The 26,942-nt window shown below is 37.1% G+C and overlaps 1 protein-coding gene across 1 annotated transcript in view; it reads right to left on the bottom strand.

Moving 5' to 3' along the window:
- The window catches only part of Col4a5 (collagen type IV alpha 5 chain), a 297,510-nt gene that overhangs the window by 47,341 nt on the left and 223,227 nt on the right, over positions 1 to 26,942 (bottom strand). The window contains 4 exon segments of the mRNA XM_060375633.1: positions 1,107 to 1,157; positions 2,223 to 2,321; positions 3,937 to 4,017; positions 14,358 to 14,484. Coding sequence (XP_060231616.1) covers positions 1,107 to 1,157; positions 2,223 to 2,321; positions 3,937 to 4,017; positions 14,358 to 14,484 — 358 coding nt within the window.

The raw sequence follows: 26,942 nt of genomic DNA, 5'->3' as shown, positions 1-26,942 counted from the left end.
ATAAAGCCTAAAACTATGTGATAAGCTAAAGAAATTCATTACTGTAATTTTGTTTCAAATACATACTGTGTAAACACATATATCTGTCATCAGAAGTACTCATTAGCAAAGGAGAAAGAATGATAATATCCTAAAAGATACCCTTTGTATTAGGACACAGAACCATGATTACACAACCAGAAGTTATGAGAAAAAAAAATAGACAAAATATAAAAACATAAAATATCATCAAGAATCTGTTCAAATGAATGAAGACAACTATTAAAGCTTTGGGGCTAATTTGGAGAATAATGAAATTCAATGGCTGGTATTATATTCAGATTACGATATTAAAAGTTTATAATCATAATCTAGGCAAACTTCTCCTGATATTTTATTATAAAACACTAATATTTAAGAGACATAAAACAGTGGTATATTAAAGTAACACTTTTCCTAAAAAGGATACTAGAATTTTTAGGTGATATAATTTTAGTTAAAAAAAAAAAAAAAGCTTTTATAGAACAGCCAATGATTATTTCAAGATATCAACATGCCTATCTGTAATTCTACAGATTTGTGTTAATTGCTTAGGGCTTATTATAAGACTACATACCAGAGAGGGAAGATAGATGCATATCTACACATATTCCCTCCTCCCCACCTGGTAATACTGGATATCCCAGAGAGGCACAAGATCCTTTTGCTTCCACCTCAGTTGTACATTATCAATTCTAACCCTTAGATAAGTTTTCAAGTAATATTTTTATTACTGGCACATATTTCTATAGAATTTCCTCATATGTTACTTTCACAGAGAAGAAAAAAAAACAGGGTTTCTGAATAAAGGAAAGCTTCTAAATTTCCTTTAATTTTCTCCTCTTTTCTCTATCATGTCTTTTGTATTTATGACGTGAATGAAAAGTTATTTATTGAATTCTTCATAAGAATATCTTTTCTTATTCACAAAGCTTCTTATATTAAATATAAATGAGAAATATGATAAAGGTACATTGAGCTTTATGTTTTTTTTAATTTTCAGATGCAATTTGTAATATTAAAGGTAGAAATGAAAAAAAAAATGGACTGGGTAAATTTTGCATTTTACTTGTTTTGTTATGATTTACCAGAATGTCCTGGGAGTCCAGGAGGTCCTGGGATTCCAAACCCGGGTTGACCTGTTAGAATAAAAAAAAATCTCAAATAGATAATAATAACTGATTGTTGAGGTTTCTAATAAGTATTATGTATCATATCAAACATGCTGAAGAGTAACTTTTTTTTTACTCTTTTCTTTCTTTATCTTTTTTCACACTCCATTCCTTTTCCTCTGTCCTCCATCCTCCGCACTCCTTTTTCTGTGCTCTGGACATATCCAGGGCTTGCATATCTTAGAAACATGCTGCATCAGTGAATTATGTGCTCAGTTCCAGACGACTGATTTCTAACACAGAACAACTGTAACATGAGAAAACTATAAGGACAGAAGTTTCTGCTCAAAAGAGAACTTGCTGCTATTGCAGAGGAATTGGGTCCTTTCCAAAAACCCACAAGATGGTTCACAACCAGCTGTAAATCCAGTTCCAGGTTATCTGATACCTTCTTCTGACCTCTGAGGACACCAGGTATGCACATGGTGTATATACATACATACATTCAAAACACTCATACACATAGGAAACAAACATTTTTGGAGATTGGTATAGGTTTATTCTTTAAGTTGTCACCATAAACTTGATATTTATCTGTTGCACTAGAAAGGAAAAAACTACAAGCTGGCCAGATGGCTCAGTGGGTAAAGGCACTTCCTAAGAAAACTGATGACCTGAAGTCAATCCTTAGGTATTGTGAAAAAAGGAAAAGCATATGCACACACACGGTACTTGTGATGACTGTCAGACATATTTTGTATGCTTAAATGAAAATGCATCAATAAAGTACACAATAGAAAATGAAAGAAGCATTTGAAAATTTCTGGGTCAGATCTTTCTATAAAAGCAAATGGACAATATGGAGAAACTTTTTCTTCAGAGAAATGCAACGTGTTCAACAAGCACGAGCTAATATTTTCAGGATGCCAAGAAAGAAGTTAATTAGGAAGAGGGAAATGTGTGGTACCTTAGATTATAAGGAAGACAGAGTTTTACTGTAGCTGTAAAAGAATCAATCAAAGCAGACCATGAGGAAATTAGAAAATTTAAAAAACAAACAAACAAAAAACCAAAAAACCAAAACTATAGTACCTGGTTCTCCCTTCTGTCCTGCTGGCCCAGGAATGCCATCTTGACCTGGCTTGCCTTTTTCACCAGGAGGTCCTGGTGGTCCAGGACGCCCTCCACCACCTAAAAAACAGCACAGCAGGTTATACTGAACCATTTTTTAAAAACTTTATTCTATTGTTTGTTTATTTTTATTTTTCTTATTAATTGCAATTTATTCAAGTTGTATCCCAGCTGTAGCCCCCTCCTTTGTACCCTCCCATCCCCACTCTTCCTCCCTCTTCTCTTTCCATGCCCCTCCCGTAGTCCACTGATAGGGGAGGCCTTTCTTCCCTTTCTTCTGAAACTAGTCTATCAGGTCTCATCAGGATTGGTTGCATTGTCTTCCTCTGTGGCCTGGCAAGGCTGCTCCCCCCTCAGGGGAGAGGTGATCAAAGAGCCAGCCCCTGAGTTTATGTCAGAGACAGCCCCTCTTCCCCTTACTAGAAAATCCACTTGGAAACTGAGCTGCCATGGGCTACATCTCTGCAGGGGTTCTAGGTTATCTCCATGCATTGTCCTTGGTTAGAGTATCAGTCTCAGAAAAGACCCCTGTGCACAGATTTCTTGGTTATGTTGCTCTCCTTGTGGACTTGCTGTCCCCTCCAGGTCTTTCTATCTCCCTTTTCTTTCATAAGATTCCCTGTACTCTGCCCAAAGTATGGCTATGAGTCTCAGCATCTGCTTTGATACCTTGCATGGTAGAGTCTTTCAGTGGTCCTCTGTGGTAGGCTCCTGTCCTGCTCCCTGTTTTCTCCATTTTAGGATGTCGGCCCCTTTTGCCTTTCTGAGTGAGGATTGATCATCTAACCCAGGGTCCTTTTGCTTAGCTTCCTTAGGTGTACAGATTTTAGTATGTTTATCCTATCTTATAGTTCTAGTATCCACTTATAAGTGAGTATATACCATGTGTGTCTTCCTCCTTCTGGGCTGCCAGTTTTAACTATCTTCCATATCTTTTTCTAGTGTTTCTATTAAAGCTCCAAACAATTCTTTCTAAAAGTAACAAAGTGGGCTGGAGAGATGGCTCAGCTGTCAAGAGCACATGCTATTGTTCGAGAGGATCTGAGTTCTGTTCCCAGCATTCACATTTGGTGGCTGATAATCACCTGTAATACCAGCTCCAACAGATAGACATCTATAGCCTTCATTGAAATGCATACCACCCCATATAATTAAAAACAAACAAAACTTATATATTCCAAACTAACAAATGCTTCTGAAATTCTCCTCTAAATCATGAAATATTATAGATGAAAGAATAAACAAAGCAAGGCAATGATGACCACAGGGGACAATGTATTAACTCATTATCCAAAATATTTCTTTCATCTTAATATGACTTCAGAGAAGAAGAAAGTGTTAAGAGTCACGAGGAGCTTTACAGGTATGAGCCAAGGCAAGAAAATTACTTTAAAAGTCAATAAATAAAAATATTGCCTCAACTTGCCCTTCATAGAGAGAATTACTCTTCCTGGAAAATGTAAGCCTCAACAATAATGCTTACTAGAGTTACATATTTTTGTTTTTAAAATGAAATTTATTTACTTCATGTCCAATACGCAGTGATAAGCAAATGAGCACCGTGTCTCCTGTTCCTAGAAAATGCTCACAGCAGGAGACGTGATATTCCCACACTGACTGTTAAAAAAAAGCCTTAGTCTTATAAAACAGCAACATCATCTTTCTTCATGCTTACCTACAGGACCAGGTTCTCCTGGAAGGCCTGGGTTACCAGGAAGACCATTCATACCTTTTGGTCCAGGAAACCCTGGTGTTCCTAGAATAAAAATCCCAGTTTAAGAATTAAAATTAAACACATTGCTTTATGAGCTGTAATTAAAGCTTAAATTTAGAGAATTAGTGTGGAAATACTGTGGACCAAAAATGAATCCTAAAGATGTTGATAATTGCTGGATAATTTAAAATTAATTTGACAGGAGTAGATATCACTAGATATTTATAAATATAGAGAAAATTCCAAGTATATTGTACTGGAAATAAAATTTTAATATTCCATTCAGCACTTGGTATTAAATTTAGTTATCTGTTGTTCAACATGATTTTGTTGACATGTTTTAGATATAATTAATAAGCTGTCTATGGACATTTTGCATGGCTTTGTGTACATACAACTTCATCTTGAGTAAATGGCAAAGAGTAGAATTTCTGGGTCAGAGTGAGATTTTTTTTGTGATTTATTAAAAACAACAACACTGAGAAATGATTTTAGACTTAAAACAACAATGTATGGAAAGCCTGTTGTTCCAGATCTATGCACAATATATATTGTTTTTCCCTTTTATTTAGTATTTAGTATTTATTACTAATTATTCACTTTGTATCCTGACTATAGCCCCCTTCTCCTCCCACACCCATGCACCTACCCTCTTCTCCCCTTATAGCCCTCCCCTTGTCCATTGATAAAGGAAGTCCTCCTCCCCTCTTATCTGACCCTAGACTATTAGGTCTCATCAGGGCTGGCTGCATTGTCTTCCTCTGTGGCCTAGCAAGGCTGTATACCCCCAGGGGGAGGTGATCAAAGTACTGGCCACCGAGTTTATGTCCATATCTGTCTCAGTTAGCAATCTGTGTGTTTCATAATTGTTTCTCAGGATGTGAAATCTTAGCTTCAGTTGGAGCACTATGCCTGCCTGCCTGCCTGCCTGCCTGCCTGCTGCCATGCTCCCAACCATGATGGTCATGAACTCTTAACCTCTGGAACTCTCAGTTAAACACTATCTGTTATAAGTTGCCTTGGTCAGGGCACTTTATCACAGCAATAGAAAAATAACTAAGACAGGGCATAACATGATACCACATATGAAGGAATATGAATCTTAAACAGAAGAAAGGATCAAACTGCGGAAACTAGACTCCTGAATTACTGCAATGTGAAAATAAATAGAAAAGTTGTTTAAAATAGATATAAATGTTGCCAAGAACCTGAAGCCATGGAAACTGAATATATAACTCAGTGGAAGAAATGTGTACATGTGCTTTCCTGAGTTCATTGCCAGCACCAAAAATTATTTTAAAATCTCCAGATAAAATGTACACAATGAGTGAAGAAATGAACAATTTGTGGAGAAATAAGGTGACTCTTAAAAGGAAAAAAGAAAATCTAATTTTTGAATGGATATTAACAATATATAGAACAAATCAGAAACAAAAAAATCACTAAAAATCCAGGTAATTAGTAAGAGCTGTGCAATATAAATTTAAACCAAACCAATAGCTGGTTCATTTGGGCAAAAGTACTTGCTGCCAAGCCTGACAACCCATGGTTGATCCTCAAACCTAATATGGTCAAGGAAGATAATCAATTACATTAAGTTGTACCTGGACTTACATGTACACACACACACACTAAATAAATAAATGTAAAAAAATAGCCAAATCCTCCATAATAAATAAGACAATATTGAATAACTATTACTATAGACAATAAATATTGAATAACTATTATTACCATAAATGGGAAAAATCTCAAAGAACTACATAGAGAGGAAAAACTGTGAAACTTCTTCCAAAGTAACAATCTTACAGATACAAGAATATCAATAAATAAAAATAAATTCTGAGACTGATACTCCAGCCAAGGACCACTATGGAGATGGTCTGGAACCCCTGCACATTGGTAGCCCATGGCAGCTCAGTGTCCAAGTGGGTTCCATAGTAATGTGGACAGTGACTGTCTCTGACATGAACTCAGTGGATGGTTCTTTGATCACATTCCCCTTAGGAGGGAGCAGCCTTACCAGGACACAGAGGAAGACAATGAAGCCACTCCTGATGAGACCTCATAGACTAGGATCAGAGGGAAGGGGAGGAGGACCGCCCTTTTCAGTGGACTGTGGGAGGGGCACGAGTGGGGAAGAGGGAGGGAGGGTGGGGTTGGGAGTGGAGGAGGGAGGGAGCTACAGGAGGGATACAAAGTGAAAAAAACTGTAATTAATAAAAATAACAATAATATTAAAAAATAAATATAATGACAACTCAATAAGAAAGAGTGGAACAAATCAATGATAGTTACTGGAGAGATGGCCCACTGGTTAAGATAACATAGTGCTTTTCCAAGAACCACAATTCGGTTCCTGTGACCAACATAATTACTGAGACTCACAACCTTACAACAACTTGTAACTCGAGCTCTAGATATCTGATACCATATTTTGTCTTCCTTTACACCTGTATGCAGAATCACATATCCTACACACACACACACACACACACACACACACAATTTTTAAAAAATGGTTCAGGAAATATATCCAGAATAAAATCAGGGTAAACACAAGGAATAATTATCTTAAAATTCTTATTTATTATCTATACTCTTAAAGAAGATAAACAACAAGGAAGTCTCTGGGGAAGATACCCAATCCTCATTCAGGAGGTCAAACTTGATAGACATTGGAAGCACAAGAAGACAGGGAACAGGACAGGAGCCTACCTCAGATAGCCTCTGAAAAATTACTGATTAAGGTATCGAAGCAGAGGCTGAGAATGATAGCCAAACTTTATGCAGAATGCATGGGATTTTATGAAAGAAGGGGGAGATAGAAAGACCTGGAGAGAATCAATGAAACCATTAGCTGGTTCTTTGAGAAAATCAACAAGATAGACAAACCCTTAGCCAAACTAACTAAAAGGCAGAGAGACATTATCCAAATCAACAAAATCAGAAAAGAAAAGGTGACATAACCACAGACACTGAAGAAATCCAAACAATAATTAGATCTTACTTCAAAAGCCTATATGCCACAAAATTTGAAAATCTAAATGAAATAGACAATTTTCTTAATAGATTCCATTTATCAAAATTAAATCATGATCAGTTAAGTAGACTGAGTAGTCCTAGATCCTCTAAGGAAGTAGAAGCAGTCATCAAAATTATCCCTTCTAAAAAAAGCCCAGATCCGCAGCGTTTCAGTGCAGAATTTTTGCCAGACCGTCATAGAAGAGCAAAGTCCAATTCTCTTCAAACTATTCCACAAAATAGAAACAAAAGGAACATTACGAAACTCATTCAGTGAGGCCACAGTCACCTTGATGCCAAAGACACACAAAGACCTACTAAAAAAAAAAAAAAAAAAAAAAAAAAAAAAAAAAAAGAGAGAGAACTTCAGACCTCTTTTATGAATATTGATGCAAAAATACTCAACAAAATACTTGCAAACCGAATCCAAGAACACATCAAAGATATCATCTACCATGACCAAGTAGGCTTCATCTCAGGTATTCAGGGGTGGTTCAATATACAGAAATTCATCAATGTCATCCACCATATTAACAAACTGAAGGAGAAAAAAACACATGATCATCTCCTTAGATGCCAAAAAAACATTTGACAAATCCAACACCCATTCATGTTTGAAGTCTTGGAGAGATCAGGGAAACAAGGCACATATCTAAACATAGTAAAGACATTACACAGCAAGGCTATATCCATCATCAAACAAAATGGAGAAAAACGTAAATCAATTCCACTGAAATCAGGGACAAGGCAAGGCCTCCCACTGTCTCCATATCGCTTCAACATAGTACTTGAAGTCCGAACTAGAGCAATAAGAGAACTAAAGGAAATCAAGGGGATACAAAATGGAAAGGAAAAAGTCAAAGTATCATTTTCAGATGATATAATAGTAAAAATGAGCAACCCCAAAAATTCAACCAGAGAACTCCTTCAGCCGATAAACACCTTCAGCAAAGTGGCTGGATTAAAAAAAAAAAAAATCAGTAGCTCTCCTGTATAAGAAGACAAAAGGGTTAAGAAAGAAATTAGGGAAACTACACCCTAACAATAGTAAATAATAACATGAAGTACCTTGGTGTGACTCTAACCAAGCAAGTGAAAGACCTGTTTAAAAAAAAGTTCAACTTTCTGAAGAAAGAAACTGAAGACGATATCAGAAGATGGAAAGATCTCCCAAGCTCATTGATCAGTAGGATTAACATAGCGAAAGTGGCCATCCTGCCAAAAGCAATCTACATTGCAATTCCCATCAAAATACCAACACAATTTTTTACAGACCTCAAAAGAAAAATTCTCAACTTCATATGGAAAAAAAAATCCCAGAATTATGAAAATGATCCTGTACAGCAACGGATCATCTGGAGGTATCACCATCCCTGCTGTACTACAGAGAAATAATAACAAAAACTCTTTGGTATTGGCATAGAAACAGAATGGTGGATCAACGGAATCAAATTGAAGGCCAAAAAAATAAACCTACATACCTAAGGATGCTTGATTTTTGACAAAGAAACCAAAACCATACAATGGAAAAAGGATAGCATCTTCAACAAATGGTGCTGGTCTAACTGGATGTCCACATGTAGAAAAATGCAAATAGACCTATACTTATCACCCTGCACAAAACTAAAGATCAAGTGGATCAAAGACCTCAACATAAAACCAGACACACTAAACCTGTTGGAAGAAAAAGTTGGGAAGAGTCTTGAACTCATTGGCACAGGAGACAACTTCCTGAAGAGAACACCAACACAGGCCCTAAGTTCTAAAATCCATACATGGGACCTCATGAAACTGAAAAGCTTCTGTAAAGCAAAGGACATTGTCATCAGAACAAAACAGCAGCCTACAGACTGGGAAAGAATCTTCACCAACCCTATATCTGACAGAGGGCTAATGTCCTGAATATGTAAAGAACTAAAGAAGTTAAAAATTAACAAATCAAATAATCCAATTGAAAAATGAGATACAGAGCTAAACAGAGAATTCTCAATTGAGGAATACTAAATGGCAGAGAAACACTTAAAGAAATGCTCAACATCCTTAGTCATCAGGGAAATGTAAATCAAAATGACCCTAAGATTTCACCTTACACCCATCAGAATGGCTAAGATCAAAAAATTAGTGACAATGCATGCTGGAGAGGTTGTGGAGAATGAGGAACCCTGATCCATTGCTGGTGGGAATATAGACTTGAACAACCACTTTGGAAATCAATCTGGCCCTTTCTCAGACAATTAGGAATAACACTTCCTCAGGATGCAGCTATACCACTCCTAAGGATATATCCAAAATATGCTCAAGTACACAACAAGGACATTTGCTCAACCATGTCCGTGTACTGAGGAATGGATATAGTAATTGTGGTACATTTACACAATGGAATACTCATCAATTAAAAACAAGGAAATCATGAAATTTGCAGGCAAATGATGGGAACTAGAAAAGATTACCCTGAGTGAGGTATCCCAGAAGCAGAAAGACACACATGGTATATATTCACTTATAAGTGGATATTAGACATATAATATAAGATAATCATACTAAAATCTGTACACCTAAGGAAACTAATCAAGAAGGAAGACCCTGGGTAAGATGCTCAATCTTCATTCAGAAAGTCAAACAGGTCAGATATCGGAAGAGGGAGAAAACAGGGAACAGGACAGGAGCCTACCACAGAGGGCCTCTGAAAGATTTTACCCAGCAGTATATCAAAGCCAAGGCTGAGACTCTTAACTAATCTTTGGGCAGAGTACAGGCAATCTTATGAAAGAAGAGGGGGATAGTAAAATCTGGAGGATACAAGAGCTCCACAAGAGAAACAGAACCAAAATATCTGGGCCCAAGGGTCTTTTCTGAGACTGATACTCCAACCAAGGACCATGTATGGATATAACCTAAAACCCTTGCTCAGATGTAGCCCATGCCAGCTCAGTATCCAAGTGGTTTTCCCTAGCAAGGGGAACTGGAACTGTCTCTCACATGAAACCAATGGATGGCTCTTTGATCACCTAACCCCTGAAAAGGGAGCAGCCTTGCCAAGTCACAGAGGAAGACAATGCATCCAGTCCTGATGAGACTTGATTGGCTAGTCACATGGAAGGGGAGGAGGACCTCTCCTCTCAGTGGACTTGGAGAGGGGCATGGAATGAGAGGTGAGAGGGAGGGTGGAGTTGAGAGGGAATGAGGGAGGGGTCTACAGCTGTGATACAAAGTGAATACACTGTAATTAATATAAAAAATAAAAATTAAAAAAAAGATTCATCATGAAATACATGATGGCAATCACAAAGACCTTCATAAACAATAGAATTATACTCTTTTATATATAATTTCCATAATACATAATGTTGTATAATGTTGCTTTAGTAGGAAAAAATAGGAGTACTGAAAGGTCAGAACAGTCAGTTAAAATAGTAAATAGACAGGCAAAAAATCCAAGTGGGCTCCCAATAAGGGGTACAGGGACTGTCTCTGACATGAACTCAGTGGCTAGCTCTTTGACCTCTTCCCCCGAATGGGGGAGCAGCCTTACCAGGCCACAGAGGAGGACATGGCAGCCAGTTCTGGTGAGACAGGATAAGCCAGGGTCAGATGGAAGGGGAGGAGGGTCTCCTCTATCAGTGGACTTGGAGAGGGGCATAGGAGGAGATGAGGGAGGTAGGGTAGAATTGGGAGGGGAAGAGGAAGGGTGCTACAGGTGTGATACAAAGTGAATAAACTCTAATTAATATAAAATAAAAATTTAGACAGTCTGTGTCAGGAAAAAGCCAACAAAATAGAAAAAAAACTGAAAAGAATGTAAAGTATAAGTTAATCCTCAATAATTTATAAATCCCAATGAATAACTAGAATGGTGATTTGAATCTCCCTTGTAGGTTCTGGCATTTGAATACTTAATTACGAGTAAGTGATGCTATTTGTGTAGGCTTAAGAGGTGTAGCCCTTATGTATGCATGCTCCTTCTGATATCTACAGTCTACAGTTTCTTGATGAGAACTTGTGGTAAACACATGAAATATACTCCAAGCCACAGTACAATGCACTAAAGAAAAATCCATTTTATTTTGAAAATGAGATAAGCTACAATCTCCTTTTGTGTTTATAGGGGAAAATTATATGATATAACATAACATGATAAAATAATATATCATATATTATACATCTCCAGTTTATTTTGAAAATAAGAAATGCGACATTCTTCTTTTGTGCTTACACCGAAAATATTAATATGTTGCATATAATTAGTATATATTATTAATTAATATATTTATTATATATTATATAGTAATTCCATAACAAAATTAATGTTTTATGTAATTAGTATATGCTAATTATATATAATACTTTTTTCTATAAAACAAAAGTAGTTTGTAGCTTATCTCATTTTCAAAATGCACTGTAGATACACACACACAAACACACACTTATATACATTCACAAATACACACAACACACACATATATATGCATATACATTAATTTTTTATCTTGGATCACTGAATTTACATCTTCTTGATAAATGTGTTGGTCATATACACTGTAGATGGTTCAGTTTTAAGTTTAAAGCAATTATTTATTATTATTATCACCATTCATTTATGGTTTGCAAAACCATCAGCCATAATACATTTGATAAAAAGCACTATATTTTGATAGTCCTTGAAGAAAATGTGATTATCTTATTCAAAAACATAAGGCCTTTAAAAGATCGATGTTAGAGTTAGCAAATAACAGAGCTTTTGGGCTCAGTTTAAAAGAACTAAAAATTATTGTTAAATTAGTACATAAAATTCTATACAATGATTCCCTTTATGAAATCAACCTGTAATCTTTCTCCTTTCTAATCATACAGAGGAAGATCACAAACAAGCTGCTGCAGATTTTTTGTTTTTGTTTTCTCCCATTTTCAAAATACTCTCTTAGCAATCCATTTTGAAAAGCCCTGTGTCTTCAAAAATACAGTGAAGGTGACATTAAAGTTCCTCTTTAAAATGACTCAACCAGGTCACTGAACAAATTCCAAATATGACAAATCTTTAAAGATTCATGTTTCATGAAAAATGTGCAGTCCCAATCTAATTTAACATTCCATGTAGCAAAGGCTAGAAGGATTTAAACTCAATGTCTACCCAAATTTTAGATGTCTCAGAGAAATCAGAGCATCTCTCCATCAAAGATATATAAAAAATATTAACTTCACATTATTATTATTATTATTATTATTTCACAATTCACTTTTTATCCCAGTTGTAGCCCTGTCCCTTAACTCCACATCCCACCCTCCCTCCTGCTTCCTCCTCTATCTCTCTTCCCTATTCTACTGATAGGGGAAGTACTCCTCCTCTCCTGTCTGACTCTAGCCTATCAAGTCCCACCAGCACTTTCTTGCTCCTCTTCTTCTGTGGGCTGGCGAGGTCTCCCCACTGGAGAGAAGTGATCAAGGAGCAATCTTCTGAGTTCATGCCAGAGACTGTCTCCCCTTACTAGAGAACCCATATGGAGACTGAGCTGTCTATGGGCTACATCTGAGCAGGGACTCGAGGTCCTCTCTATGCATGGTCCTTGGTGATGCATCAGTCTCTGCAGGACCCCCCGGGTTCAGATTTTTGGCTTGGTTGGTCTCCTTGTGTGGCTCCTGTCCCCTCTGGGTCCTTCTATATCCCCCTTCTTCCATAAACTCCCTACTGTATTTTATTACCCGTACCAAAAACAGAATGGTGTTAATCATTGTATTTATTTATAGTAGTTCATTTTTTAAGAAGTTAAGTGAACAAACATTTTGTCAATATATGTTTAAGATCATAAAAATCTTCCTGCTTCATTCTTCTCTTGATTAGAATAAAGTAACCTTATTGTTTTTTGATTGGTTTTAGTTTGAAATCTGTTTAGTTAGAAGTTATAATGCAATATCTGCTTGCTTATGATTGTTAAATCTAAAAATGGTTTGGTGAAGAGAATAGATAAGTTTATTTTGTTTCTTCCTCTATTCAGTCAGCCTGTGTTTTTTGACTGGTGAACTGAGGCCATTACTCATTAAAGTTACTAATGAAAGGTGAATAAAAAAAGACTCCCAGTACTATTTCCAAAGTTTGATTGTATATAATAATTCTAAACCATAAATATCAGTAAGTCTATCAACTAGAGAATGTATAATTGATTGTGGAACAAATTTTCAATTATTAAACAGTAATGACATGAAAAAACTGACATGTGCAACATGATTAGTATATCTTAGACATGATGCAACAAAGAAAGCAGCTACACTGACATAATACAGTTGTTCTCAACCTATGGTTTGCAGGCCCTTTGAGAGTTAAACAAACCTTTCACAAGGTTCACCTACCAGAAATCCTGTATATCAGATATTTATATTTTGATTCATAACAGTACCAAAATTACAGTTCTGAAGTAGCAACAGAATAATTTTATGGTTGAGGGTCACCACAACATGGGGAACTATGTTAAAGGGTTGCAGCATTAGGAAGGTTGAGAACCACTGATACAATTTGTAATACATGATTCCATCACGTGACTTTCAGGAGCAGGCAAAATTACCTGATGGTGCTAGAAGCAATGATAATGGATATCTAATGGTGAGGTGTTGGGAGGGTGCTCTGTGGAGAGTGGTATGGGTAAACAAAAACAATATTTTGAATTTGTTTTGTGTGGGAGACTCATAGGTATATACACAGATATAAACTCATCTATAGACAGAAATACCTGTGTACTTTTCCCTTGTATTTATACAGAAATACTTTTGTCATCTATAGACAGAAATATTTCTATACTTTTCCCCATTGAAAGGCTAAGAGAAAAATAACCAAAGACCCATCCATGTCACTGTGAAATTCAAAAGCCAAACTAAAATTACACAGAAGCATGAAATAACATATACAGTAATCTAGATAAGGCTAACTACTTGACTATAGTACTAAGTCTCTTTGTTTGAATGACTCAGTTCTTGTCATCTGAATGAACAGGTAATTGTTCTACCAATAGCTATGTGACTGTACAATGTTCTAAGAGAATCAGCAGCAGGAAAGAGCTCGGCAGAGTATATTATCACCTGAAAAAATGGTAAAGCCTCTTAACTGACATGCTAGCAGTCAAACATTGATAAATGAACCACCAAACAAGTGTCTCTGCTCACAGGATATTGCCCTGCTGAATCAAGAGAACTCATTCTCTCATTCTTGTTTTACACAGAAAGACATGTGTGCAAAGAAACGTGATGACCTACCTTGAGATTTTGCTACTAGCCAGTAGAGGATACAAGCCTGCCAAATAAGAGGTATTTCTAACACTAATTAGGTGGAAAAGAAAGGAAGGGGGAGGAAGAGTAAAGAAAGGTACACCTACCTGGGAATCCAGGCAAGCCAGGTTGTCCTTTTGCTCCTGTGGTTCCTGGTAATCCAGGCAGACCAGTTTCTCCCATAGAACCTTTGATACCTGGGTTTCCTGAATATCCAGACAGACCAGGCTCACCCTAAAAACATGAATAAAAACAAAATTAAAGCCTCTTCTTGACCTCAATTGTATAATAATGGAATTTTTATAGAGCTTTTACTATATGCCAGAAACTCTAAGTACTTAATACAAATTGCTTCCCTTAATCGTCAGAGCAGCCTGGTAAGATACATTTACCATCTACACACACTGATAAATGAGAAGATCAAATCTCAGGGAAGTCAAGAGCCTAAGGTCTTTAGCAAGTGGCAGAATTAAGATTTGGACTGAAGTCTATCAGATTCCAGAGCTCATGCTATTCCTGTGCTATGTAGGATAGCAATCTCATTAACCCTTACCCATCCTATTAGAAAGATATTAACCTCTGAATGCTATCATGATGCAACCAACAAGTGAAAGAATATGCATTTCGACTTTAGAACTTGTAGTGGTCATCCTTAATATGCTTTAATGTAATTCATTGCTAAAACTAACTCAGTAGCTACACTGGGCTCCAATGAAAAAGTTGATTTTTATCTTACTGTGAACAATCTAACAATTCTTCAATGGACACATAATAATCTGCTTCTTTCATGAAATCATTTTTGCAAAGCACTCTATGTGGACCATGGGCTGCGTAGCCAGAGATAGCTATGAATGCAGCTTAACACAAAAAAATTTTAAGGATAGATTTTATTTTTAATTACACTTTATTCACTTTGTATGCCCCCTGTAGCTTCCTCCTTCTTCCTCTCCCAATCTCACCCTCCTTCCCCCTTCTCCACCTATGCTCTTCCCCAAGTCCACTGATAGGGGAAGTCCTCCTCCCCTTCCTTCTGATCCTAGTCTATCAGGTCTCATCAGGAGTGGCTGCATTGTCTTCCTCTGTGGCTTGGCAAGGCTGCTCTCCCCTCAGGGGTAGGTGATCAAAAAGCCAGCCACTGAGTTCATATCAGAGACAGTCCATGTTCCCATTACTACAGAACCCACTTGGACAATGAACTGCCATTGGCTATATCTGTGCAGGAGGGTTCTAGGTTGTCTCCTTGAATGATCCTTGGTTGGAGTATCAGTCTCAGAAATGACTGCTGAGCCCAGATGTTTTGGTTCTGTTGCTCTCCTTGTGGAGCTCCTGTCCTCTCCAGGTCTTGGTATCTCCCCCTTATTTCATAAGATTCCTTGCACTCTGCCCAAAGTTTGGCTAGAAGTCTCAGCATCTGCCTTGGAATATCGAATGGCAGAGAAACACTTAAAGAAATGTTCAATGCCCTGAGTCATCAGGAAAATGCAAATCAAAATGATCCTGAGATTTCACCTTACACCCATCAGAATGGCCAAGATGAAAAACTCAAGTGACAACACATGCTGGAGAGGTTGTGGAGAAAGGGGAATCTCCTCCATTGCTGGTGGTAATGTAAACTTGTACACCACTTTGGAAATCAATATGGCACTTTATCAGACAATTAGGAATAGTGTTTCCTCAAGATCCAGCTATACCACCCCTAGGCATATATCCAAAAGATGCTCAAGTATACAACAAGGACATGTGCTTAGCACAAAATTTTTAAAAATTACCTAAATATTTTGAGACCTTTATAATTTTTGGTAACTTCGTTATACAGTTCTTGACCAGGATCTTTACAGATACAATGTCAAATGACTGAACACACAAGTGATAGATATTCCTGTGTTATGTGGATAGAGCAATCTCAACCCTTACCAATCCTAGTTGGAAGACGTCCTCCATGACTGTAATACTTTCTCATATGTAAATTATAACTCTAATTTCATTCAAAATATCTTTATGGCCACAGGAAATGTACATATGGCTAGTTTTCTTAAATGAATATTTACATTGTGTTTCTTTTAATATAGTCTTAAAAGAATCCATTCCCACTTTTAAAAAAAACTTTTCTGAAATGCTGATGAAAACAACGCACTATAATTCTAAATGTCTACCACAGTACTCATTGCTCTGCTCATGAGAGTCATGACCTCTTCAACAGCATACTAGTGTTCAATATAAGCTACAGAATATCTCCTTCTTATACTTCTCTGCATTAATAAGATTTACCATTTGAGATTTTTTATTTCTATATTGTGGTAATATTTTTTAAATTACTGACCCATTTCCTTACATTTTTTTTTCTTAACAATTCATCTTGGGCTGAGGATGTATGTATTTTTTTTCTGACTCCTTATGAATCAAACGCATGTACACTTTGGGGCATAAAATAAATATCTAATAAGAACTTGGCTTGTGTTGGTCCAACAATAGATGCTTATGCAGATAAGCTAAATGTTCTACCTCTGAGCTTCATCCTAGCCTGCTCTTCATTATTTATGAATGAACTAAATTTATATACCAAAATGAAACATGGAAAGAAATTCTAATATTCTGTTAGGGTAAACCTGGAAGGTACCCAACACACTTCTGGCTATTTATGATAAGTAAAGTAAATTCTACAAATGATAGCAATATCTAAGCTGTATTACCTCTATCCCTTAACACAGATTTTCATTACCCTCATGGCAACTAAATTTTAAATATTTTATAAAGTCTTCTGGTATGCATTGAATTTTACTATTTTAAGGTTTAACTAACATTTTATTATCCATACACTTACAGGAGAAACTATGTGCTTCAGGAAATACAAGCATTAAGAAATAAAGAGGAGAAGATTCAGAAAATTAAAGGATCAGGCCAGGAATCTCATGCATCTCCACAAGAAAACAAAATTCAAGTCAATTTGCGCTTTTGGCCAAGCTAGGAGTGATGTGAATGCAGTGAAACTTCAAATAGTCACATTTATTCTATACTCAGGTTTGATAAGATTAGTGAAAATGAAGCACATCAAACTTTAACAAGATTAATACTACCACCATTTATAAGATCAGTATGTTGTAACACACACAGTTCATGCAGAATAGGAACTCCATTTAGCATCTATTTTATTGCTAAAATTCAAATTGGCAAGCTAAGTATGTTGATTATAATCAATATTTACTTTATCTTAGTAATATTAGCATCTTATCTTTCACACTGTAACCTATGACCCCAAAATATAGTTATAATTTGTCCTTTTTTAAATTCTTTATTAATTACACTTTATTCACTTTGTATCCCCCCTGTGGATACCTCTCTCCTCCTGTCCCAATCTCTCCCTTCCTCTACCCTCTGCATGCATGCCCCTCCCCAAGTCCACTGATAGGGAAGGTCTTCTCTTCTTTTCTTCTTATCCTAGTCAATTAGATCTCATCAGGAGTGGCTGCATTGTCTTCTTTTTTGGCCTGGTAATGCTGCTTCCCCCTCAGGGGGAGGTAATTAAAGAGCAGGCCAATCAGTTCATGTCAGAGACAGTCCCTGTTCCTATTACAATGGAACCCACTTGGATACTGAACTGCCATGGGCTACATCTGTGCAGGGGTCTTAGGTTATCTCCATGCACAGTCCTTGGTTGGAGTATCAGTCTCAGGAAAGACCCCTGTGCTCAGATACTTTGGTTCTGTTGCTCTCCTTGTGGAGCTCCTGTCCTCTCCAGATCTTACTGTTTCCCACTTCTTTCCTAAGATTCCTTGCACTCTGCCCAAAGGTTGCCCATAAGTCTCAGTATCTACATTGATAGTCTGCAGGGCACAGCCTTTCAGAGGTCCTCTGTGGCAGGTTCTTAACTTGTTCCCTCTTTTCTCTTTCTTCTGATGTCTATCCTCCTTGCCTTTCTGGATAGAAATTGAGCATTTTAGCAAGAGTCCTCCATCTGGATTAGTTTCTTTAAGTGTACAGATTTTGGTAGGTTTATCCTAAATTGTATGTCTATATGAGTGAGTATATACCATGTGTGTCTTTCTGCTTCTGGGATAGCTCACTCAGGATTGTCCTATTTTGTAGGCTACATCAAAGTTAATAGGAAAGCTGATCTTTGTATTTTTTTGCCTGAAATAATGAAATCAAAGAAGCAACACTAGATATATTTGGTCCTTATGGAGCTCCTATCTTTTCCCCATCAGACTAACTCCCCTTCTTTCTTATGATTCCCTGTACTCTGCCAAAGGTTTGGTCATGAGTCTTTGCTTTGAAAACACTGCTAGTTAGTCTTTCAGATGCGCTCAGTAGACTCCTGTCATACTTTCAATGCACATCCCATCTGTCTTTCTAAATGAGGATTGATCATCTTACCCCATGTCCGCTCAATTGATTATCTTTTTTGGGTGTATAGATTTCATTATGTTTATCATATCTTATAGGTCTATATAAGTGAGTATATCCCATGTTTGTCTTTCTCCTTCTGGCATATTTCACTCAGAATGATTTTTTCTAGATCCCACCATTTGCCTGCAAATTTCATGATTTCCTCCTTTTTGATTGCTGAGTAGTATTCCATTGTGTAAAAATACCGCAATTTCTGTACCCATTCCTCCGTTGAGGGACATCTGGGTTGTTTCCAGGTTCTGGCTTTTACAAATAAAGCTGCTATAAACATGGTTGAGCAAGTATCCCTTTTGTGTACTTGAACGAACTTTGGGTATATACCTAGCAGCGGTATAGCTGGGTCTTCAGGAAGCACTATTCCTAATTGTCTTCTGGCACAGGGTCTTTTCTGAGACTGACATTCAACCAAGGACCATGTATGGATATAACCTAGAACCTCCACTCAGATGTAGCTTGTGGTAGCTCAGTAACCAATTGGGTTCCCAAAGTGAGGGGAACAAGGACTATTTCTAACAGGAACTCAATGACTGGCTCTTTGGTCTCCCCACCCCCGAAGGGAGGAGCAGTCCTGTTAGGCCACAGAGGAGGGGTTTGCAGCCAGTCCTGAAGATACCTGATAAAACAGGATCAGATGAATGGGGAGGAGGTCCCCCCCATCAGTTGACTTGGAAAGGGGCACGGTGGAGATGAGGGAGGGAGGGAGGGACTGGGAGGGAATGAGGGATCGGGACACAGCTGGGATACAGAGTTAATAAAATGTAACTGATAAAAAAATAAAAATAAATAAAAAATAAATAAATAAATGTTACTAAAAAAAAAGAAGCAACACTAGTAGGAAAAATAAAAGCTGGACAATTGTTTAGACAGATTTGCAGCACAGGAAAAATTCTCATGTTATATGCTAGTGACTCAAAGTCCAGCATATTTTCATTGACAGCCAAGTTGAGCGATTTGCCATAGGGTATCAATTTGCTCCTGCACGAGGTCAATCCTCTGATTCAACACCATCAAGCTTCCTTTTAGTTGAGCATTAATTCCTTTATGTACAACTAAGGCATTAGCTACATTGGCTAAATGATTGTTCAGGGTCTGAGCAGTCTGCCCAGTATGACTCATGGCTAATGCCCTGGTGGTAGCTCCAACAGCCGCCAATGAGATGGTAGTAACAATGGTGGCTGTAGTTCCAAGATCCCTTTTCTGTCTGAAGAGAGTCATAGCGTGAGGGGCATCAACGGGCACAGGCACGCAGTGAGGCATGCGAGTAACCAGGGCATACCTAAATTTACTAGCATTCCAGCATTGGGCAAAAAAGCAAGTATCATCACCACAATTACTTGGCTCTATCTGGCTAATAATGAATAAAAATGGGGGATATAGACAAACAGGTGTGGGCTTATAGGAAATATTATGAGAAGCCTTAACCCCCTCGTTGGAACATCCTGCGTCAGTTCTAGAACTAGCAGTGGTGGTGTCCGAGGTCTGAGTAGGTTCAGGAGACCATTGCCCCCAGGGGCGAGACGTGCTCCATGCCAATTGAGTAACTCCATGTTTTCCTCCACTTTTGAAAGTCATTTAAGGTTCTTAAATTATTTTTTCCCTTTTTTAAAATTTTTCATCAATTACACTTTATTCATTCTGCATCCCCCCATAAGCCCCTCCCTCCTCCCCTCCCAACCCCACCCTCCTCCTCCCTCTGCTTGCATGCCACTCCCCAAGTCCACTAATAGGGGAGGTTCTCCTCTCCTTTCTGATCTTAGTCTGTCAGTTCACATCAAAAGTGGCTGCATTGCCCTCTACTATGGCCTGGTAAGGCTGCTCCCCCCCCAGAGGGAGGTGATCAAAGAGTAATTGGACTGGAGAATTCGATACTACGATGGAGCAGCTGAGAGTGGCCATTGTCACAGTAAATTCTACCAGAGTGGACGCAGGACTAGCCACAGGATTATCATCATGGATTGCTGCAGCCATGAATCATCTGAAGGAATGGGCGGGCATGGGAGTGTTAGCAGGCCTTCTGGTGTTGGTCTCCTTGGTTTGCCTGTGGTATATATGCAAGATTAGAGTCTCACAACAGTGTGATGCAGCCTTGATCATTCAGGCCTTTACAACCATTGAAGCAGGACATTCGCCCCAAGCATGATTGGATACCATAAAAAGCTAAAATGTTATGCTCAGGATGCGAGGCTAAGCACTGCACTCAGGGTCAGCCGCTTTGGACCCAGAGAAGAGCATGTCTGGTTGCATGCGGGTTGATGCCCCAGGTCCCGCCTCTGAGAAAAAGGTATCAGACAGGTCTGATGCTCTTTGGGTGGATGACACCTAAATGAACATCGGTACAAAGTCCCAATTTATTCCTAATATCAGAGATCAGACCTCTACTCTTGCCTGATGCATCTAAAACAAAAAGGGGGAACTGTAGAGAGCTGCGTAATGCCGAGCCTTAAAGATGGAGCTGGTTTCTGCCTTCCACCTTCCCGATGGTGAGTGCTCTCTGTCACGAACAATTCCACATTTGGCTAAGGCCGAGGATCTGGCTTGCTTCCATGTATGTGGACCTATCTGCATTGCCCACGTGGCACGCCTGGGTTGGCTACCCAGAGGCTATTTAAGCTGTGGGCTGGTTTTCCCCAGGGTCCGAGGATTGTTCAAGGTTTCTGAATAAACTGCATTGAAAAAAAAATTAAAAAAAAAAAAAAAGAAAAGCAATAAATGGAAAATGTTGGATTGGAAAGGATAAACCCTACAAAGAATTGTTTTACTTCTATCTTAGATCAAGAAAATTAAACATTTTAAAACAGGCCTTCTATACTATCCCATCAGCCTGCTGCTAGTTATATACTCAAAATAAAATAAAATAAAATAAAATAAAAATAAAACTACTGTGTTTAAGAGACACCTTCATTCCTATGCTTACCACAGCTCTATTCAAAATAGCCAGGATGTGTGTTCACCAATAGACAAGGGGGTAAGAATATGTTGAGTAACAGACTATCAGTAAACTCTAAAACAGCAGGAATTTCTGGCACTTATGACAACATGGATGGACCCAGGGAACCTTAAATGGTCATTGGAATAAAGCAGAGAAATATAAGCACTTCTTACATAAGCTGGAGTTGACTGCTGGTTACTGGAGATTATGGAAAATAGTGAGTAAAGACAAGTAGAAGGTTTGGGCAACAAGTACGCTGTTATCACTAGATAGATGAATTTACACATTTTATAGCACTGTGTGATGAATAATGAATAACAAGGCTCAATGTTTCTCAAGAAAGTTAAAAATAACCAGGAATTTAACACTTTTATGGACACAGCAAGACAGTTGTCCACATGAACCTTAGCAGTTGTGACATCATGTGCAAGACTTGTGCATGATCAAGCCAGACAAAATCCCAGCATGGAGTGTGTATATTGGGTGCACGTGAAGTCTCACTCCTTGCAATGTAGCTAGTGTCAATGCATGGATGGTGGAAGAAGCCAGTATTCTTCAGTGATGCAGCCACTGAGAAGTTACTCATGGACAAATAAGATCACTATGTTTTTTAATAACATGAAATTGCAGAAGATAGTGGGAAGAAACAGTGGTGTGGATTTAATAGAAAAATATACATACATTAATTCTCAAACAATAAAAAATAATAAAAATTTAAAGGGAACTATCTACCCAATGTTTACACAAATCAAAACATTACAATGTACCTTATCAATGCCTATAAATATAGAATGTATCAATCAAAAGATAAAACAAAATCCAACAAACACACTTGATACAGTTTTTTTTGTAAACTTTAGGTATTAATTGATGTAAAAATTTGTACATATTAGATGCATACATACTGATGTGTCTGAATGCAAGCATGTAACCATGATACTATAATCCAAACCAAATTACTCCCAATATTCTCATTCTCACCCCTCCCTTGTGTGTGTTTGAATGTGTGCATGGGCATGCGCATTCATGATTATGTGCTTGTGTGTGTGTGTGTGTGTGTGTGTGTGTGTGTTGCAATAGCAGTGCTTAAAAGAGCTGGGTGTAGTGAATACCTATATTCCCAGCAGTGGGAAAGCTAAGGTAACAGGATAAAGAATTCAAGAGCAGCCTGAGCTACATGGTGAGCTCCAAGCCACTCTGAACTACAAACTGAGAGTGCATATAAAAAACAACCCAAAACACAAACCAACCAACCAAACAAAATATACATAGCACATAATGTAAAATTAATCTTCTGAACATTTTAAGATGAGTGATATTAACCATTTGTACTGAATTCTATCAAGATTTTTGGAACTTACTCATCTTGCTTAAATGAGCATGCTAAACAACACTGATATTTTAACAAAATAAGGATGAGAGAGTACAAAATAAATGTTTCAGGTTCTCTAAGTATTTCTCTCTCCCAAATAAGGCAATTTTAAGTAAGCAGGGAAAACTGATAAATAATAGTGCAAGGCTGATTTTCCAGGCCAAACAGTACCACAAAAGATTTAATACATGTATGTGAAAGGTGATGAGAGAGAAAGCATGACACTATATTAAAATAATGGCTTCAATCATATATTTTATTATTCAGTAAAATATTATTAAAGTTATTGCTTCAAATAGCAGACTAGAATACGCAAAAATAGCTCAAATTGTCACAAAAACATCAAAGAAAATGTGACTCATAAAATCAAGCTATGCCATGAAATTGCAGTATTATATATAGTTCCAGTAAGTTATATAATATATAAATACATATTTAAATTTAATTTTAAATATCTTCAAATCTAAGTGCAAGGAAATCAATATCTATTTCATTGTCAAATCTCGGGATTATATAACTTAAAACATCCAGAAATTAGGAGATTAATTTCAAGAGAATTGAAAACATTATGTTGATAGGAAGAAATCTCCTAGTACATTTTTCTACCTCTGAGGACAAAGTCTTTGCACAACTTACTGAGATCATACTCAAACCACACAAGCCATTCAGTTCAGTGTTCTTAGTACATTCATGGAGTTGGATAACTATCATCTAATTTTAGAAAATTTAACATGCCACACACAAAAACACCAGTACTCATTAGTAGTCACCCCATATTCCCTTTATCACTCCAGGGCCTAGAAACACTTACTTTGCTGTGTATGCTGGTTTGCCTATTCTGGACATTTTATGTAAATACAAGCATGTAATATAGGTATCTTGTATCTGGCTTATTTTATTTATACTGAATTTTGAAGGATTATCTATTTATTCCTATTACTCGTCATGTAAGTCTATTGAATAAAGCATGCTCTGTTTAGCCATTCATCCACTAATGGACATTTGGGTTTGTTCCATTAACAAATAATGATTCCATGAGTATTTACATATAAGTATAGGGGTTTTCAAAGAAACACAAGCTCACTTCTCTTAGGTATATAATAGATTGGGACTGTAAGGTTATATGATTGGTATAAATTTTGAGGTACCACCAAATATATTTATAACAGTTATATCATTTTTCTTTCCCACTAGCAATATGTAAGGCTTCCAATTTTATTACATCACTTTCAACCTTCTGGAAAGTGGCCACTTTACTGAGTAGAAAGTAGCATCTCAATGTATCTCAATGTACCTATTAATTAGGTCTGTGCCATCATGCCTTGTTAATGTGGTGGTGAAGACAATCTCCAAGGATCCATGAGTATTAGGTAAACGTTCTACCAACTAAGCTACATCCCCAGGCCATGTTTACTATTTCTAATGGTAATCTTACGAATGAATAGAATGTACTATCTCACTGTGTAATTGATTTACATTTCTGTATTAATTAGCAATGTAGATTAATTACATCATTTAATGTATTTTCTGTCCATTTGTATATGAGTTTTGGAGAAACTATTCGAGGTTATTGCTTATTTTTGAGTTAGGCTCATAGGTCTATTTAAAAAAGTTAATATCTGTCAGCTTCATCCTTGTACATATGGGTATCCTACTAAAGTACACCCATAGGCTACATAGAAAACTGCTGACTATGATCTTCTTACCTAAGAGCACTATTGATAATTCAAAGATTTTTAGGGACACCTATAATTATAAATTAACAGATGGTTTATAATGCTGCTTTTTAGTTTACTATGCAATGTTGAAATTAGTCTCTTGTAGAAAACAATATACACTCATTTAAGAAGTTAAAAATAAAAATTTAAATCAGTGAGTAAAAATGGAATTTCTCTCAATCCCACTGAAATCAGGGACAAGGCAAGGCTGCCTACTCTCTCTGTATATCTTCAAAATAGTACTTGAAGTCCTAGCATGAACAATAAGACAACTAAAGGATATCACGGGCATACAAATCAGAAAGAAAGGAAGAAGTCAAAGTATCACTATTTGCAGATGATATGACAGTATACATGAGTGACCCAAAAAATAGAACTCCTTTAGCTGATGAACACCTTCAGCAAAGTGGCTGGATACAAAATAACTAAAAAAAAAAAAAAAAAAAAAAAAAAGAGTAGTCCTCCTGTATACAAAAGAAAAAGGGCTGAGAAAGAAATTAGGGAAACTACACCCTTCACAATAGCCACTAATAACAAACTATCTTGGTATGACTCTAACCAAGCAAGTGAAAGACCTGTTTGAAAAAAAAAATGTCTCTGAAGAAAGAAAGTGATGAATATATTAGAAGATGGAAAGATCTCCCATGCAATGGATGATAGGATTAACATAGTGAAAATGAACATTATGTCAAAATCAATCTACAGATTCAATGAAATTCCCATCAAAATGTCAACACAATTCTTTACAGACCTTGAAAGAATAATTCTCAACTTCATATGGAAAAACAAAAACCCAGAATTGCTAAACAATCCTATACAACAACATATCATCTGGATGTATCACTATCCCTGATCTCAAGCTGTACTACAGAACAATAATAATAAAAACTGCATGGTATTGGCATAGAAACAGAATGGTAGATCAATGGAATCAAAGAGAAGACACAGAAATAAACCCACACACTTACAGATACTTGATTTTTTTTTTTTTACAAAGAAGCCAAAACCATACAACAGAAAAAAGAAAACATCTTCAACAAATGGAGCTGGTCCAACAGATGTATACATGCAGAAAAATTTAAATAAACCCATATTTATCAACTCATTGGCATAGGAGATAATTTTCTGAACAGAACACCAACAGCACAGGCTCTAAAATCAACACTCAACAAACAGGACCTCATGAAACTGAAAAGTAAAGCAAAGGACACTATCATCAAAACAAAATGAGAGCCTGCAGATTGGGAAAGAATCTTCACCAACCCTATATCTGATAGAGGGCTAATACCAAGAATATATAAAGAACTTAATAAGTTAAACAGTAACACACCAAGTAATCCAATTAAATACTGGGCGACAGAGAAAAAGAGAATATTCTCAATTGAGGAATACTGAATTGCAGAGAAACCTTTAAAGAAATGCTCAGTGTCCTTAGATGTCAGGGAAATGCAAATCAAAATGACCCCGAGATTTCACCTTACACGCATCAGAATAGCTAAGATCAAAAACTCAAGTGACACCGCATGTAGGAGAGGATGTGGAGAAATGGGAGCCCTGTTTCATTGCTGGTGGGAATGTAAACTTGTACAACCACATTGGAAATCAATCTGGCGCTTTCTCAGACAATTAGGAATAGTGCTTCCTCAAGATCCAGCTATACCACCCCCAGGCATATATCCAAAATATGCTCAACTATACAACAAGAACATTAGCTCAACCATGTTCATAGCAGCTTTATTTGTAATAGCCAGACTCTGGAAACAACCCAAATGTCCCTCAACTGAGGAATGGATACGGAAACTATGGTACAGTTTCACAATGGTCATTATCCTAATACTAATCATATTTAAAATACTAATCATCATTTAAAAACAAGGAAATCATGAGATTTGCAGGCAAATGGTGGGAACTAGAAAAGATTACCCTGAGTGAGGTATCCCAGAAGCAGTAAGACACACACACAGTATATACTCACTTACAAGTGGATATTAGCCATAATAATAAAGGATAAACATACTAAATTATGTACACCTAAAGAAGCTAAGCAAAAGGATGACCCAGGGTAAGATAATCAATCCTCACTCAGAAAGGAAAAGGAGATGGACATTGGAAGAGGGACAAAACAGGGAACAGGACAGGATGCTACAACAGAGGTCCTTTGAAAGACCCTACCAAACAAGATATCAAAGCAGATGCTGAAACTCATAGCCAAACTTTGGGCAGAGTGCAGGAAATCTTATGAAAGAAGGGGGAGATAGAAAGACTTGGA

This window comes from Meriones unguiculatus, chromosome X, assembly GCF_030254825.1.
Source record: "Meriones unguiculatus strain TT.TT164.6M chromosome X, Bangor_MerUng_6.1, whole genome shotgun sequence".
Taxonomy (NCBI): domain Eukaryota; kingdom Metazoa; phylum Chordata; class Mammalia; order Rodentia; family Muridae; genus Meriones; species Meriones unguiculatus.
Note: the sequence above shows the minus strand (reverse complement) of the source record. Positions and strands in the feature narration are given on the sequence as shown.